General features: G+C 34.1%; 3 protein-coding genes across 3 annotated transcripts; 1 reads left to right on the plus strand and 2 right to left on the minus strand.

The window, feature by feature from the left end:
• Nucleotides 1-499: 499 nt before the first annotated feature.
• LOC130631049 (metabotropic glutamate receptor 3-like) lies at nt 500-3,858 on the minus strand. Its single transcript, XM_057444369.1, has one exon. It carries the CDS (start codon nt 3,237-3,239, stop codon nt 609-611), a length of 2,631 nt encoding a protein of 876 aa, XP_057300352.1. The 5' UTR covers nt 3,240-3,858; the 3' UTR covers nt 500-608.
• A 136-nt stretch (nt 3,859-3,994) lies between these two features.
• Nucleotides 3,995-16,044, minus strand: LOC130631113 (tRNA:m(4)X modification enzyme TRM13 homolog). Its single transcript, XM_057444373.1, has 13 exons — nt 15,903-16,044; nt 15,394-15,564; nt 15,062-15,111; nt 14,692-14,758; nt 14,556-14,618; nt 12,925-13,104; nt 11,997-12,075; nt 11,599-11,687; nt 10,761-10,839; nt 10,053-10,173; nt 9,367-9,578; nt 5,900-6,041; nt 3,995-5,050 (listed from the first exon to the last, which is right to left on the minus strand). Exons 2-13 carry the CDS (start codon nt 15,553-15,555, stop codon nt 4,870-4,872), a joined length of 1,425 nt encoding a protein of 474 aa, XP_057300356.1. The 5' UTR covers nt 15,556-15,564; nt 15,903-16,044; the 3' UTR covers nt 3,995-4,869.
• On the plus strand, nt 7,154-9,331 carry LOC130631146 (uncharacterized). The gene is made up of 2 exons (XM_057444375.1): nt 7,154-7,319; nt 7,794-9,331. The coding sequence occupies exons 1-2, from the start codon at nt 7,187-7,189 to the stop codon at nt 8,810-8,812; spliced, it is 1,152 nt and encodes a 383-aa protein (XP_057300358.1). The 5' UTR covers nt 7,154-7,186; the 3' UTR covers nt 8,813-9,331.
• Nucleotides 16,045-18,802: the final 2,758 nt, after the last annotated feature.

Below are 18,802 nucleotides of genomic sequence, written 5' to 3' on the forward strand. Positions count from 1 at the left end.
GTAATTGGAATTCCAATATTATTTGGAATGTATATTACATACATGCAGAGTAGTTAAAAGTTATTTAAAAATTCACGTGTTGCATGTCTATTCTCTTAAGATCATTGAAACATAAAGATTTTATTTTCTTACATTTCCTAATTCTTCTAAACCTTGATAATTTTGTGAACGGGCCCTAATAAGAAGGGGTTTGAGTGCATTTTTTTTTTTTAATAAGGGGGTGTCAATAACGTGATGTTGTCTCATCGCTTGCAAAAAGAATGAAATGTAAACAACGTACGAATGTAAGTCGTATTCATTTCAACCCACGGATATATCAAGCTAATCGTAATACAAACTTGTGCTAGAGCACAAGTGCCTTCTGTGGTTCTAGCCGAAATTAGCAACATTGTTTCCCTACTTGTTGCTTGATGAATCTACTTGAGCCTAAATTCACTTGTCTTCTTAGCTAGGCACTAATCGATATCAAACTAACGTTTGTTGTAGAAAAATTACACAATTTTGGTAACTACGCTATAAGTGGCGTCTTATTGGAGTCTCGTGTTGTTATAGAAAAAGCTATTACTACAAATAAAAATCAATGTTATGTACTTTTAATTTGCAAGTCCTCATAGTCGCGTCAGATGTTGAATAGGTTCATCTTTCATATTGTTTTCCTCCTCTGCGATATAAGCTTCATTAGCTACACCATTGTCTGATTTCACAGAATCTTTAATTCTAACATTTTGCCGGGTAAGTGCCCAATATAACTTTGGTGTCAACAGGCACATCAGATAAACAAAACCGTATCCACTGAGCGTGAAAGATAGAGCCATAGCATGAAATTTTCCTTTGACGTGTTTCATGGAAAACAAGTAAGCTACTGTTAGTATGCAAGACGCTACACATGTGTAGTTTATATATTTTGGCTCTGAATACTTGTGAGGTTGGTGACGATCTGGAAAGGCGGCAATGGTTGCCATGGCGAGTACGATGCATGGGTAAACAATGATGACTATTTTAAGGACCGGAAAATTGGATGGGCATTGCTCTAGAATTTCATCCACGCGTGTTTTGTGATGCTCCACATTCAATTCTGTTGTTGACTTCCACGCGGTTATAAAAAACACTTGAATCAAAATGAGCAAAATGAACATGGTCACTTGTCCTATCTGTTTATTCTCTTTTTTATCTGATTTACATTTCGTGAAGAAATTGACCACGGATTTGTTTTGAACGTATAGCAATGAGCAATACGCACTGACTAAAAAAGCAAAATATATTTCTTTAGCAGTGCACAATGTCTTGCTTGGCTGAAGAACTAGAAAGGGCGCGAATAAAAATGTGGCAAGTATGATCAAGAAAGCAATCGATTGAAGCAACCTTCCAGGCTTTTTTATGGCATCTGTTTTCCTCTGTAAACAAAAACCACAACAAACTAGCAAAGTGGATATAACACCTACAACGCTGATTGTAACGATAACTATTCCAACATTGCTTTCATACGATAAATAAGTTATTTGTGTCATCTCACAATTAATGTTATTTTCAGTATGATAGCCATGCGAGCATTGTACGCAAGAATTAGCGTTTGATATATTACTCGCTGTATTTTCAGGACATGCTCTACACTCCCAACAGCAGCCTCGTTTACCTACAACAAATTCACCAGGTTGGCACGTTCTGCTGCAACGAGAATGTAAATTAAACCATCGAGGCCAAGTTATTTCCTTAGGATTTAAATATAGTTTTTGTTTACGTGTTTTTAACCATTTTCCAACAGGTTGATATTGGAAGGATCCGTTTACACGTTTTAAATTTTCTATAGAATAAGACACAGCTTTAATATCCCCGTATTTATCAAATTCGATCCGTTTATTTTGTAAACTTTCAAATGATACTTTATGCATAGCTTTTGTTAACTCTTCCACTTCTATGCGAGGTACGCAACGTTCTGTTATTGTGACATCAGAACACTTCTCTTTAACCACTGCGTCTAGGCCATGCGCCAACGCGTACACTGCATCCACTAAGTTATTTATTTGGTTTGGATTCTGTCGTACTATGTAGTCAGTAACCGTAGATATACGCAAACTGCAGTTTTCGCTGGGTTGGTTATGTTTTTTTCCGATAAAATATTCACCTTTGATGATAGAAGTGTTACAATTAAACTGTTGTGTTATAAATGTTTTCATCCAGATGTCGCAATTATGATCTCGTGTAACAACATCACGTAAGTAGGTTGAAAATTCAGGAAGCCTCCCTTTAACAAGAGATATAGTTAGCACGGATAAGAGTTGGTTTGGTGGAGCATTTACTTTTAATATATGTGGATTCCAGCCTTCACTAGTCAACCAATACCTTTGCAAACCATTATTTTCGGCCTCCGTTAAAATGTGATCGGCCATACCTTGGGCGTAACCGAACATGAGAACAACTTGAGCCTTTTCATCTTTTTTTATTTTTCTTACGATCTGTTTAGCGATTGCTCTTGTTTCAGCTGTATCATGTGGTATATACATCTCCCCAGCAAAGCAAATGTCATTACTAGAAGCTTCTTTTTTTAAACCGGTCACGGCTAGTTTTCCATAATCATCATCCGAACCCACAACAAAAACATATGTCCAATTCATGTGTTTCAAAATCTCTATAAAAACATTAATTTGATTTTTATCCGAAGGAATAGTTCTGTAAAATGACTTGTACAATTTGTTCTTACTAAGCAAAGGCGACGACGAACCATAACTAATTTGTGGAATATTGTGTAAGCTTAGTAGACTTGCAAGGGGTAGCGAGGCATAAGAATAATAAGCACCAATCACTGCTACATTCTGTCCTTTGTTTTGTTCCGTTAAATAACATGTATCGTTTCTTTTTTTACAAAAGCTGTCGCGATATTTTCGAGCGACATCAATACCACGTGACATTGTGATGGGAACACTTAGGCACCCATCGTTCATCTCGTAACCAATGCTAATATTTGGTAAAAAATTCTTATCCGCGTTGATTCTTTCAACTGCAAATTTTACACCAAATATTCTTAGTAAACCGACTGACGTTACGTTATCGCATTTACTGTCGGCTGTTAACGTCATTAAGACGTGAAAATTGTAATCGCCGTCACGTCTTGATTGCATTTTCATCGTGTGTTTCTCCTGTATAACATGATATGATTCAACACATTGCGAAATAGTTGATTGAACATGCAGAAAGAATATCACAATTATGCACCAAGTGTATATCTTGTGTTGTTTGACCATTTTGCTCTCTATGTTCACACTTACTAGCTGATTTGTAGTAGGTACATTCAACACCTTCTCGAAGTATTGGTCACACTTGCTGTTCGTCAGGTTTAAATGTATTTCTTTTTTCTTTTCTCAGGATTTAAGAATACATATTGTTCTTATAATAACTGTCGTAAGATCTGTAGATCAGTCTAAATATCTTTTCAAAATAAAATGTTTTAAAAAAATATTTGCGTCGGAGGATTAACAACACATTAAAATACGGATCTTGTATTTGCGTTTTCTGTTTAATATTCTCTGCTCAGATTTCAAGGAGAACAAAAAAGGAAAAATAAACGCATCGTAACTCTCCTTCACAGATAGTTTATCATGGTTCGAGTTATGTCAAGAGAAAGCAAAACAACTGTGATAATATATTTGGGCGCAACTGCTCGAGAGTAACGCCCCTACACGATCTCCAACACTCACGCCCTTCAAGTGTCAAACCCTTTCCTCCTAAAAAAAGGGTTGCTAAACAAATGTGTAGCGCTAATAAAGAAATTTACTTTAAAATTTTTACAATAAATATGAATCGCTTATTTAAAAACGTAACTAAAACGGTAATGTTTTGGGTTTTTTTTCAGGTTATTTCTTATTTTTAAACGTGTTTACTTCAAAATATTTGACCACTAATCCTTATACACAACTAACAAGCGCATCACTCGAATAAGCGCCATTTCTTGAAGTCTTAAGTAGGCGCCCTATGTTATAATTTAAATAAGCAAGGTATCTGCGATGAAGAGCGGTTTTAGAGTTATTTATAAATCTCTCATAAAAAATTACAATGTTTAGATTTTAAACCCATACTAGTTCCCAGTCCGTTATTTTTGTGTCAGTCTATAGACAACAACAACAACAAAACACAATAAATATAGAAAGTGAGTAAAATATGGATGGAATTTGCTTCCTACTCTCGAAATATGATTTTTATCATTGCTTTTTTGAAAAAAAAAAACACAGATCGAAACTTTAAATGAGTCTCGAAACCTTTGAGAAAAGCGAATTTTTTTTTTCATCAGAGGGGAATTACTTACTCAAATATATTGAATAAATAAGTAAATACATGTTTATGTAATCTTAAAAACAGTGAAATCTTAAAATAAACAAAATAATGATGAAAAGTTTGTTTGGTCTTTTTCTTACGGCATAAATTACAACATCATATGAAAATAAAGTTAATCTTCAAATCCTTGACCATCAGTAATTTTCAATCTGTGAAGAAATATACATACACATTAGGCTTGTTTGCTCGTCCCATGCCTCTAAAGTTTAAGGTGACGACCCTAAAGTACGTCAATGTGAAGTGGTTAAATACAATGCGGATTTCTAGTTAGATAGTCATCCTTAAAATTTTCGGAAGTCTGCCGAGATGAAGTTAACGCTTTTTTTTCAATTATTTCATGTTAATTATTGAAATAATGTTAATTATTTCATCAAATCTTTTCAATTATTTCATGTCCAAAATTACTGATGACAGGCTAAAAATATGACATAATTTAGGCAACAGTATCTTTAGAACAAAGAGAGCTTTTTCACTTTAAGAATGATTAAACATTTTTATTTCATTTCATCTATCGGTATAACAGTTTAAATACGGCACGATACGTCAGCTGTCGTTGGTTTTACGTCGTCGCACACATAACGCTATATTTTCCGGAGTGATTTCTTTATCGACGTATTTTATAAGTTCACAGCGGTAACCATAGCTACGTATATATTCTAATCGTCCGTGATCGATTATGCGTTTACACATACGTCCGATTTCTTCTTGTTCATGTGATGTTAAACTATGAAAATAGGAAGATTAGTTTATACAGAGACATAATACGGATACGCCCTGCCGCCCTACAAAACACAAACACCACAACTCCTAACATGAAGTCATGAAACACCAGTTTGTTTGATAACTATTAGCTTCTACGAAAACTTATTATGAACGAATGTATAGATTTTGCGCAAAGAACCTTTCTTTTTGGCCATAACTTTTCTTTAAACTTTTATTTTGTTTGGATAAGCATTGTCCGTTTACAAAATTCCGTGCTACCATCTTTTCCGCAGTAGTTTCTGATTGGTAACTTAACTCATCTTCTATTTTTGGAAAAAGATATTTTAGAGTTACAATTTTAACTCGGGCTAAAATTCTTCATGTAATTATCCCCGTAAAAGCTGAAAAAACTTTTTAAAATTTCGTATCCTCTTCCTATCTTTTGTTGTTGTACGGCAAACTGAACTTTTTGTCTTATAAATTTATGTGGCTGAGAAAGAAAAGTTTAGACTTGAAATTATTTTTGTTTGTGGATTTTAATGATTGCCTGCTTTTAATTGTTCTCTCTTGTGGATACCCATCAAACTCGAGTTTTTTTCATCATGTTGCAAAAATTAATAGTGGCTGCACACTTGATTAACACGAAATTCATTCAGCTTTTTTCCGGGCTTGTTTACGCACAAGATAATTTTTATAATGTGTTTTTGTTTAAAATTTCTCCCACCACGGGCCCACGACAGGCCAGTCTGACGTGGGCCTATGGTAAAATCTCAGCTCTAAGAAAATATACAGCCTGGCTAAACGTACAGCTCCTCTGTAAGATCGTACTAGTGGACCACGCGTCAAATTTTTGTTGCAACCAAATACATACCCAAGACCAGCATGCACTTTTAAATTTTTCTTTTCGACCGCGCGATCGTCATGCTCTTTTGAATTTTCCTCTTCGACCGCGCGATCTTCATGCTCTTTTGAAATTTTCTCTTCGGCTACGCGATCATCATCTTTCTGGGTTTCTACAATACAGAGAATACACAAAAAAATAAAATAAAATAGGAAAACTTAATAGCACTTCCGCATAAGGATACCCAATACAAAGTTTAGGGCCAGAAACTTTTGCGTCTTGAAAAATATCCATGACTTCGCGTGAAAAAAAAACTCTCGCGTTTTGCTGATTTATAATTTTCAAAAGGCTTCTTCTGTCCATAAAGTTTGTTTTTTCGCTTAATCGCAAGTTACTGATAGATGTCCGTGTATTAAAATCTGATATTTCAAAGACAATACTCCCTGTGAAAATGTTAGTGCAGGAAAAAATTATCGTAAATCCTCGAAAAAGAGTTTTAACGTGTTCAAGATTGCGCGTTGATTTTAAAATTACAAAAACTGTTTTATGAAAAGCCAATTTAATAATTTCTATAATAGAAATATTCCTGTAAAAGAAATTAAACAAAATGTAAGCTGAATAAACTATAATCAAATTAACATCGTCTCGAAGTTTTATTAACTCTTTGATGGTTGGCGATTTCAAAATATAAACACTAGCGTTTTAATTCCGTAGTTGCGTATGAAAATAATCAAAGCAAAGTTCAGGCTGTGGAAACAATGGAACACAATAACTAATTATATTAGACAAGCATTGAAAACATTGATTGATCTCTAAATTCTCTTCCTACGCAAAACAAGTTGAATTATAATGCTACAGTCACCACAATGACTTGTTCTAACATTCGAAACTAACATTCGAAACCAGCGTTCTTACATTTAAAAGGGCTCTAGTAACGTAAAAACATAACATAGCCAAAAGACATCAACAGCATCTCAGGTCGGTGTTCTAACATTTAAGGAGCCCTAGATCGTAAAAACATAAAAAAGCGAATAATACACCGACACAGCTTCTTAGGTGTCCACAACACTCAAAAGTTTTATTATTTAAAAAATAACCTTCTCTTAAACAGAAAGGACGATGCAAAATTAATTTTAGATTGGTAATATCTATCTTGCGAAATTCCTATTTACCGCAGGTGAAAACCATGCTAGTCGCAAAGACAAAAAAAAAGATATGCAAACGAATTAAGTAAAGAAGGAACCGTTTTTTTTTCATTAGGAGTGTTATGAAAAATTATGAACAGGGTATATGTTTGAATTTTGAAATTAAAAAAACATGATAATTAAAATTTGCATTGACAGAAAAAATGAGAAACAACTTTGCGATAAAAGAAAAAGCTTTGAATCATTTTTTTTTTTTGGTCAAGTGTTTTGTAGAAGTGGCGAGAAAGAGATTGCACGATATAAAGGTAAATTATAAATAGTATTTCACACCAACAAATTTTAAAGAAGTCTTAAGGTAAAAGTCAGAGTTGACGTATAAAAAATTAAATGATGTTTTAAACATCTTTAGTTATGTTTTATCAATCTTTAGCCCGATGGGTACTGTGTTCTACTGTCCACGGGTTTTCTCTCATTTATATACTTTATTTCGTGTTTCCGTAGTACGACGTTTTCTTACTGACAGACAAAGTACGGTGTTAACCCGTGAAATGCCCTTCGTACATATGCCGGTCTGCAGATTTTTGCACGTCGCACATATATCCCGGTTCCGTATTTTCTGCATTTTGTCCATCTGTCACCACGAAGTTATGAAATTACTCAGACAGGGGGTTCAAAATAAAGCTACCAGGCAGCCATTTTATATATTTATTATAGGGATGCAACTCTCAGTCCACGTCAATGATTTGCAAACAGTTGTAACAAAAAATGTTTCCTTTCAGATATGACAGCATTAAAGCACTTCGTCACCAACCTCCCACTTCTCCTGTACACCACATCAATCGTGCTCCACTCGACGGGACTGTATCTGCTCACATTAGTTCGACGAAAACGAAATCAAGATCTTATAATCATACAACTAAGCATCGCTGAAATCGGTATGAATGTTCTGGATATGGCGCAAAACATCATTGCGAGATATCCCAAAAACAGACAATCTCTACCGTATCTAATTATCGTTAATTGCTGCTTCTTCGTCATTCCCTTCTTTCTCATCATTATATTTCTAACAATCGATCGCTTTTTAGAAGTTTACTTCAACATTCGATACCAGGTCTATTTTAGAGCACGAATTGTGTTATTGTTCTTAATGTCAGGCTGGTGTATTGGATTCATGACAGGTATTGTACTGTTGTGTATAAAAATAAAATACGGCATCGAAGTACGTAAGTATATATACAAATGGATGTTTCCACCGTATGAGGTACTGTTTCTAGTCATAGCAACGTGCACGTATTGTTACATATACACGAAATACACGAGAACACGTAAACAAAAACTTTCTTTGGGTGAAATTGACTGCCACAACAAAACGTCCAACGTGGCGGATATCCAGGTACTTGACTCTAGCAAAGTAAATAAAGAATCGCTACCCCTCTCCAAGTTTGTAACCAATAAGATTGTACCGCACAAAGAAAACTTAAGAAAGTTCAACAGGAAAAGAAAACATTCACTCATAAAGAAACGCAACTTCTTCGTGCCATCTTTTATCATCCTCACTTTTATTTTATTTGCACTCATCCCAGACATGATCAACATGACGTATTTTTATGTTTCAAAACGAGGCACAACGTTTTTATCAAACATTTTGTTATGTTTGTACGCCCTTGGTTTTATTGCTGACGCGCTAATTTACATATTTCTACAAAAACATTTACGAAATTTATTTTTGAGAAAATTCTGTTACCGTGTATGGCACGCAAAGTCGTTTCGAAGTTCGATCAGCGTTCTGACGAATTAATCGAACGTAACAACCTTACAAGAGGGAGAGGCAGAAGTGAAAAAAGATGAATGGTAACAACAAAGTAATGTCAACAATATGAATGTTAGACAGAAGAACGGTTGGTGTGCTGGTGACAGTCATAGATAATTCTTTTATTTTTTTAGTTATTTGCTATTATTATGTTTGTGATTGAGGTATTGACTTTTCAAGTAAATAAATTTCGAAACTTTATATCACCTTAGAATCGGCATTTTGAATTTTAAATTCCCGCATTTCAAAAAGCAGTTTACAAAATGGCATTTTTAGCATTCTTCGCACACTGACGTGAAATTTACAATCTTCGTCAGAAGAAAACGCAATTTCTGGACGACAAAAAAAAAAACGAATTTAAAAAGGTGACCGACTCTACGGTCTACGAAATTTTACGTCAACGAAATCCCTCGAAAGCTTGCCACTTAACTGGAATTTATAGCACATAAAGTAAAAATTACAATCTTAGTCCGAAGACAACGCATGTATGCGAAATCTTAAGAAGTTTAAAAAAATAAAGTTTTGAGAAGACATCGCCTCACCTGTTGTTCTGCGTTCAAAACCACATGTCGCCCAGCCAGCCATCTTTGTTATTCGATGAAAATCAAGCGAAGAAAAACCTTTATCAGAGAGGTATTTTGTGCCAACGTAAGTCGACCATGTACAACGGTGATAACAACATAAAGCAAATAAGATGGAGTGTATTCGTGACGCTATGGAACCTTTCTTTATCCGTTTTGAAGGTTGCTCCTCCCTAGATGCCATTAGAAAGTTTGAAAAACCCAAGAACAATATAAGAATATGTGTAGGACATTTTCAAGAACATGGACCATTGCAGTAACGAAATAAAACAGGAAAATTGACAAATATTTAACTCTATTTTTTTGGGTGATTTTCATGTATTTTTACAGTAGCTTAATAAAACGCTGGCCAAAAATACCTACTTTAAAAACAATATATTACGTTTTAAAAATATTTCCAGACTAAAAAAAAATCCACAAAATTCAGGGAATTCTATAACCGTTGATCACTATACGATAAACATGCGGATGCAAAATAAAGACAAAACTTTTAGCATGATCATTACCACAACAAAAACATTATTTTATTTCAGTTAACTTATCAATTTTAGGGTACTCTCACACTGCCAAAGATGTGGTCACACTACCAAAGATGTGGTCACACAACCAGAAAAATAAGTTATAAAATAAAAAAAAGTATTAGGTACTTGGTTTCTTTTTCCTGATTTTCAAATAAACATCTAAGAGAGAGATCTGTTGCTCCACCACAGAGATGCTTTCCAACACCTACAATTTCCAATTCACTATTTGTCAACGGTAGAACATTTGCTACAAAAGAAAAAAATAATAAACTAGTTCTTATACCTGAATTTGTAATCATTCTTTTTACCAGAGTGAAAAATATGTTATTAGAACTATTTATTTATCCAATATCCAAATTTAAAATACCTCTAATAAATTGGTAGATGGACAAAAATACGAATATAAAGGTTCGAAATTGCAAATGTTCAAATTAGTAGCATTCGAATAATATTCGAGTAACATAGTAGTAACATGGTACTGCTTAAGAATGCTTAAAATGCTTAAAACTTAGAACGCTTCAGTTTCTACTGCAAGAATAGAAAAGCCAATATTTGTGTATTTATTATGCGAAAGTTAATACCCAAATAGAATGTTTTTAAAGTTTTTAATAGGTCACCAAGCTTATAAAAACATTAAGGCTGGAAGTAGGAAAACGTAAGGACATGCCAAGAAGCAAATTCTCAGCCACAAAAAGAAATTTTGAAGCACTTTTTTATACGAAACCAATATATGAATTTTTAGGAAAGTATAAGTAAGCATATTTGCTTGCACTAAAATCCAAGTAATTGAGCAAAAAAGTGTAGTTAGTCATAGAAAATTTATATACAACGTACCAAGATTGAGATGCTGGATATCAATGTTTAACCTTTCAAAGTTTGGACCTTGGTCATCACCTTTGTGGTAACAATCCAACTAAAAAAACAGCAAGTAAAAATATCACTTTTGAGATTTAGCCTTTAGATTAGCCAAAAACGTCTTTCCCACATCAAACACGATCGTTAAAACATTCTGTTGTTTTATGTTCACGCCTTAGTCTGCTGCAACCTTGTTCAGATTGACTAACGTACATTAAAAAGTTGCTTGCTTCTTTCCCTGTAACAATTTAAACAATTCCTTTAAAAATATTTAATCTTAGAACTTTGTGACGTCAAGTGTATTCACGTCCAACATTTTTACTCACTCGCCCATTCATCCACTCACTCATTAAGTCGCTCATCCACTGATTTTATCTGTCTATTTTTCACACTCAGTTACTTACAACATTAATTTATACAAATCACTTATTCATTCAGACATTCAATCATCCACTCGCTTCATCCATCAATCCATCCCTTCATCCAACCATACCCTTCCCCATCCACATACTTCATCTATCTATTATTCAAAATTTCTTCTCATTGATTTACAACAACACCAACTCATCCGACCCCCACTCATTCAATCACTCTCTTCTCCACTAATTTATCGACAAATTCTTTTTTACTTACATTTACTCACCTGACGACCAAATATTCATTCATTTACTCCATCCGTTACTCACAATTCCTCTCTAACTATTCCACAACCTTAACTTGACTATGGACTAACCTTTTTGTCAAATCAATAATTCTCTTACAAACAACTGAAATTGAAATACAAAAATGAAGATATACAACTACCAAAAAACCCAACCTTATTTCTGTTGTGTTGACGATCAACTAAGAAAAACTTTGAATCTAATTGATCGGCCATGGCTTTTTGTATCCAATGAGAAAGCGCACCTAAACACAAGATGTAATACTAAATACAAACACAGACAAATGTATTTGGTTCACCCTAAAAATACGCTGTTAAAATGGGAAATATTATTATCTTCTTTATTCGTTAAGTTGTGTAAATCTAGATGACCCGATAAACGTGATAAAAAACCTGATGAATAACACAAATTTTTTTAAAATGATGACGTCATCATAAAATTAATTACGTCATCAAAAACTTTTATCTTGCATTAGTACACGACAGTACATTAGTATAGCTCATCCCGTAGTAGATGACCTGTCTTTCAAAGGGTTAAAGGATGCATAACATACCTCTACCAGCGCCAAACTCAATGACAGCCATGCTGTTTTGTAAAACATTCATATCATCAAGTAGACTGACTAATGAAGCCTAGAAAAAAATTTGGCAATAAATACTATGTTTCTCTTTGTTTGTGTTCGTCATGATTACAAAAAATTCTAATAAAAAATAATCAATTTGGAGAAGCTTTAATTTTTTGATTGTAGGAAATACACGTTTTTAAAAGTGTGAGGAGATTTCGCTGTATCACGAAAACAAATTAATTAAAATCCATCATCACAAATTGTACTATATTATATAACATTTGTATCGATAAAGTACCTGGACAGTTGAAAAAGTACAAGAAAATAAGTGGGTGTTTAAGGGGGATAATTTTAAAGTTCGTTTTAGGGGGTAGGGTAGGTGTTACTTTTACCATCCTGTTGAATATAAGGAAGGACAGATCCTATGACTATGAAGCTAGACACAGTAACTACTCAAAATAAAAGAAGTAATTTGACATCAAAAACTTAATGCTGACGTCATCATTTTTTTTAAAAAAATAATTTTTCCTGATTTTTTCATCTTATAAATTTATGAAAATATTTCAAAAAAATTTTAACCAGTTTCGACAAAAAAATCCACTTTTGATTTGGTAAAGGAGATAAAACTTTCCATAACTAACGATCTATAACAAAGTTATTAAAAATATACGAATTGGTTGATAAAGCTAACATCCTCCCCTTCCGAAAAAGGGGTTAAAAGGGACTAGTTATTTAAAACGATATAAAACGATGTAACTCTGAAAACAAACACAACAGACAAAAAAATTTTTTAACTGTTTCTCTCTTTTACTTTTTGTTTAAACATGATTAATTTCACGTTTAAACAAAAAGTAAAAGAGAAAAAAAACGCACTTTTTAATAACTTTTTTTTTTAATTATCAGCGAAAAAACTCACTTGTTGAATTAGATGTTTTTTAACAGAAGCACCATATCCTGGCTGACTCATTTCTTCATCAAGCACTGGATGTTGTTTGTGGTTCTCCTTCACTGTTTCCATGGTGATATTTCTATAGCATTCTTTCACCTTTGTAATAAGTTGCTGTAAGACTTCGACTGGTGTGTGATATAGAGTTACCTTTAAAAAAAATTTCTTTGTTACAATAAAAAAAAAACCCAAACATGTTTGTGTAACAAGTGGGTATAAAAGCCAGGAAGGGAAGGGTTGATGCACAAAAAATTATGGGATATGTAATGCAAAACTGAAATACAGTGAGATTCATAACCTGTGTGAAAGACTAAAAATGGTTTGCAGGGTATGTAATAAAAGTCTGAACATTTACAGAGATACTGGGATGCATTTCTGAACATTCCCAGAGATACAGGGATGCAATTCTGAACATTCACAGAGATACAGGGATGCAATTCTGAACATTTACAGAGATACTGGGATGCAATTCTGAACATTCACAGAGATACAGGGATGCAATTCTGAACATTTACAGAGATACTGGGATGCAAGTCTGAACATTCACAGAGATACTGGGGTGCAATTCTGAACATTTACAGAGATACTGGGATGCAAGTCTGAACATTCACAGAGATACTGGGGTGCAATTCTGAACATTTACAGAGATACTGGGATGCAAGTCTGAACATTCACAGAGATACAGGGATGCAATTCTGAACATTTACAGAGATACAGGGATGCAATTCTGAACATTTACAGAGATACTGGGATGCAAGTCTGAACATTCACAGAGATACTGGGGTGCAATTCTGAACATTTACAGAGATACATGGATGCAATTCTGAACATTTACAGAGATACTGGGATGCAAGTCTGAACATTCACAGAGATACTGGGATGCAATTCTGAACATTTACAGAGATACAGGGATGCAATTCTGAACATTTACAGAGATACTGGGATGCAAGTCTGAACATTCACAGAGATACTGGGGTGCAATTCTGAACATTCAGAGAGATACATGGATGCAATTCTGAACATTTACAGAGATACTGGGATGCAAGTCTGAACATTCACAGAGATACTGGGGTGCAATTCTGAACATTCAGAGAGATACATGGATGCAATTCTGAACATTTACAGAGATACTGGGATGCAAGTCTGAACATTCACAGAGATACTGGGGTGCAATTCTGAACATTTACAGAGATACAGGGATGCAATTCTAAACATTTACAGAGATACTGGGATGCAATTCAGAACATTCACAGAGATACAGGGATGCAATTCTGAACATTTACAGAGATACAGGGATGCAATTCTAAACATTTACAGGGATACAGAAATGCATATCTGTAAGACAGTGAGACTTAATACCATTCTTAAGGAAAGCAAGACCATTCTCAAAGGTATGCAATCATTCACATAGATATTGGTTCAGTGGATATCTAATAAGTCTAAAAAACAGTTAATGATTTAATACGAGCTTGAAAGACAGAAATTCATTTACGGGAAAACAAGTCGGAAAGACAGATATTGGTTCAGTGGATATGTAATAAAAAGTGTGAAAGATATACATTGTTATAATAACTATCACGTTAAAAAAATAGACACTTTACCTTTTCCTCTTCAGAAATGATATAATCTGGTATACCCAAATTTATGTTGTTGCTGAAGTAATGCTAAGAAAGAAAAATAAGTAAATAACAAAACATAAACACGAGAGGAAAACCAGAATGTTAATGAAATATATACCAGTTGTGTTTTAAGCGTAGCGTTGCATTTCTTTAAATGCTTTGATAACTTGTCTTCAAATACTGTGCTAAAAATAACTAAAACTCGATACAAGGATAGGCGAAGCATTGTTATTATCACTCACAGTTTGTGGTAGAGCGTTTGCTTTCAAGGCGAATCTTGGGGGTTTAAACTCTGATTGTAATCTATTACTTCTGCTTACCAATCAGCATGGTAGTAGGGTTCTGGTTGAGCTTAAATGCGTGGTTTAAATATATAGGACCCCTTCCTAAGACCATCATTGATAACAGTACCAATATGAACTGAAGATACAATTCTGTTTAAACAATGGTTATACATTGTACATACATCAAATGCATCGTTTACTTACTGTTTTGGATCAAGTGGACAATCTATTCTTTTTCTTTTACGATTTTCGTCCTAAATCAAAACAGAATTGCTGAACAAGTTTCTTCCCAATGTTGAAAATCACAGCTTAGTGTAGTTGTAATCAGTAAGTAAAGACCTTTCTGACATGGGTTTTTAATGAAAGCATTTTCCAATCACATATGGTTAAGTAGGCAAGCTCATACACTTCATGGATTATGTATCAACTGAAAAGGTTCGAAATAGAGAAGTTCTCAAACACCAGGTAATAAAAGAAGGACAGATTTAAACTTTCTTTTTTTGCAGTCTACATAAATGATCTCTATACTATTCTACCTGTTGCTTATCTTGACTTAAATGTTCTGCACAGTATCTGTTACCCTTCGCTGGCAACATCTTACAGTATCGTTGTTTACGTTTGACAAAAAATCCGCATCGACCTTCCACTGGTGGCTTGATATTGTTACAAGTTAAAATTTTTATTTCTTTGTCATCCATTATTGTTCTCTGGATAAAAAAAATAAGACTAGTTAATTTTATCTAATCTTTTCCTGATCTGATTCATACAGAATACAAACCCTTGACTAGTTACACTTTCACTTAGTGTAACTAGGCACTTAGTGATGTTTTGTATTCTTTATATAACAGAATTGTTATGTATGCGTAAAATATAAATAAACACGAAGTAGCGTGTAACTTAAAGACGACCAAACCCGTAAATTTTTCCATGGGATATTAACTGGTATACTTTAAATTCTGAATTTTATTCCATTTTCTGTGCATGCCTGCTTATATATTACACATCATATTTATCTGTATCGTTGCATTGTTTTTAATGTCCTTACATTTATTTTCAGCTTCTTTCGTTACAGTTTTTCTTTCATTCTGCTTTCGATATTCCACAAAATATTTCGGATTGAATATATAAACACCACTGATGACTCCAAGTAAAGATGCGAAAATTACTTGATTAAAAGCGACACGTCTCATCAGGGTGGCCACTCAAAATTAAAAAAAAATCCAAGAACTAATCAAGAACAATTCAAGAACAAAATATTGGTTTTCAAGGACAAAAATAATTTTTAACAACTTCAACAAAAGCTAATATCTTGATCAATTCACTGACTTTATACATCAATATAGCATAATCTGTGATAATTTGAACAAAATAAAAGAGTGTAGACATGTAGAAACCTTGATAATAAAGTTGATATCGTTCCAGAAATCATTCTTTTAGGAGTACATAGCTACTTTGTGTACAAGTTTATAAATACTTATCAGAAAGCTAGAATTATATAGTAACAAAAGTGTAAAACTAAAAATAACAGAATATAAAAGTCACAAAAATAACAAAGTTCAATAAATAGTGTTCTTCTCTTCTTGTTTCTAAAATCTATTTATCCAGTATTATGGAAACGGTCCAAAGGATTCTATTTCTTGTGTTTTATAAAACTTTAATTCTCAATTAAAAATAGAACATATATTGTATTGTATAAGAAGATCTTCAAATTAGAAAATGAACCAGACAAAATGACGCTAATATGAAGCTAATAAATAATCCATATATCTTGAAATAAACTAATGTCAACAAACTACGAGTATTATAGAGGTTATTAGTTTTTGAGATCTTCCTCCAGTTTTTTAATAGCCTCATCTAAATCCACCATTGTCACTTTTTTCTCTGTAATGGCTTTTCTGAATGCATTTGCTTTCAGAAACATAGCAATGTCATGGCTAACCTCGCCCTCATCAAGACAGTTGTTCATATCTTTGTTCAATGATCGAATACATGTATCTACCTCCATTCGTTTGCGTTTCACACTATCAATCTCATATGCTATTATCTTTCTCTTGTTATTCGCTGCTTCATTTTCTTTTGATTTTTTTACTTCTTCAAGGGCAAATACATACCTAGAACGGGCTGTTTTACATGATGTAACCATTTTGGCAGTGATTTCAATATCATGCACATCTTTCTTGCAACACTTTAAGGCATCATATACCAACCGCTGAGCACATAGTGACTTGTTTTTAAGATTTTCGATAGTGACTTCTTTGTTGATGCTGAATCCTCTCTCGATCTGGCTTTGTCCATGTGAAATAGTGAAGACCATCACCATGACTTTCCATAAATCTTTGTATTTATCAGAACCGTTTAAATACTCGCGGTAAAAATGATCCAAACGATTATCAGAAAGGCTAAAGCCAAGAAACTTATCTTTATGAGTCTTAGCTGTGCGTGAGATGAACTCCTCCAACTGCAACTTGGCATTATCTGCTTCTTTTGAATTGATGTGATTTGTTGTGTAAAACTTGTCCACGACCTTTTCAAACTTAAGTAGACAGTTTTTACTTTCAATCATATTCTTTGGAACAAGACTAGACAAAGATCGAACAAAAAGGTGTTTCAATGGCGATCGTTCTTGTAGCTTTTCAATAATACCTTTAATAAGTGCAGCACATTCTCCTTTAAACTTCAACTTCTTTGTCAAACTGGCTTGAAGGGACGAAAGCAAGGTTTTGGTGGCAGTTGGTAACTTGACTAATTCCGGTGGTAAATGATTCTCTCGTTTCTGCAAATCAATTTTAATTAAAGAATAAGCTGAATCAGCTTCATCAATAACGGTTTTCCGAATGAAAATCTTCATTAACCGACGGATAATATTTTCTAATATTTCCGAAACAAATGGCATCATTGGATTATCCGTCTGGAATTGCTTCAGATACGAAGACATCATGCTGGCTACATCAACAAAGAATTGTAACTTTACTTGCATAAACATGTCAGTGTGGTGGGTGACCAAGGTGTCATACGAACTGTTTTTGCTTGGTTGTTTTGATTTGCATAAGGTTTGATAATGCTTTATGACATTCACAACATTTTCCCAAACTTCCTTTGCTCGGATGGCAACAGGTTCATCCTCAACCCAGCGTGTCTGGCAAAACATTATTGGAAAAACATCTGATTTGCTTAACTGAATATATAGATCTCTTCGAGCTGGGGAATCATTGAACAGCTTCCACATGGCCTTTAAAACCTTTTCCAATTTCCAGCCAGTTGCTTTTACGCCAGTCTGAAAGGCTCCGTGCACCACGTGTAATCCACACGAACCAACATCAATAATTTGGGGATATTCTTTCTCAGTACGATGCGATTTTAAATTTTCATAAACTTTCCAATTAGTGTTTGGTCCGTCCATGGAAAGCATGACCATTGATTTCTGGGGTAACGCATCAGTTGCTTAAAGAATCTCGTGCAAGATGTTATCTGCATTTGGGCGCCTGAAAAACCTTGAGGTTAGGTAACGTGTCTGGACTTCATAGAGATTTTCATTCCAGAAACGAATCTGAACGTCCATTTGTTCTTCCTGTTTATAATGATTCAAACTTTCGTCAAAAAGTGTGGAATAGGTTGGGGAATTTTTAATTTCTTGGAGCAAGATTTCCATGAAATAGGGGGTTAATCCATGTACGATGTAGTACGCACATTTCGTTTTTGATAACTGGAATGACTTTGCTGTCACTGTCAGGGAACATCACACAAAATAGCTGGTTCAAATTCAAGCAAGAACGAAATGAATGATGTGATGTTAGTACTTTCAGAGCCCAACGAATTTCAGCATGGGAAACTGCTAATGTACTCATCATTAAATCAATCTTGTTAGTGGCGGGGGAGGCGTCTTTGCTTGATGATGGCTTTGGAGGGTTACTTTTGAAGAACAGACCAGAAACTGGACTATAGTTT

Source organism: Hydractinia symbiolongicarpus, chromosome 1, assembly GCF_029227915.1.
Source record: "Hydractinia symbiolongicarpus strain clone_291-10 chromosome 1, HSymV2.1, whole genome shotgun sequence".
Taxonomy (NCBI): Eukaryota; Metazoa; Cnidaria; class Hydrozoa; order Anthoathecata; family Hydractiniidae; genus Hydractinia; species Hydractinia symbiolongicarpus.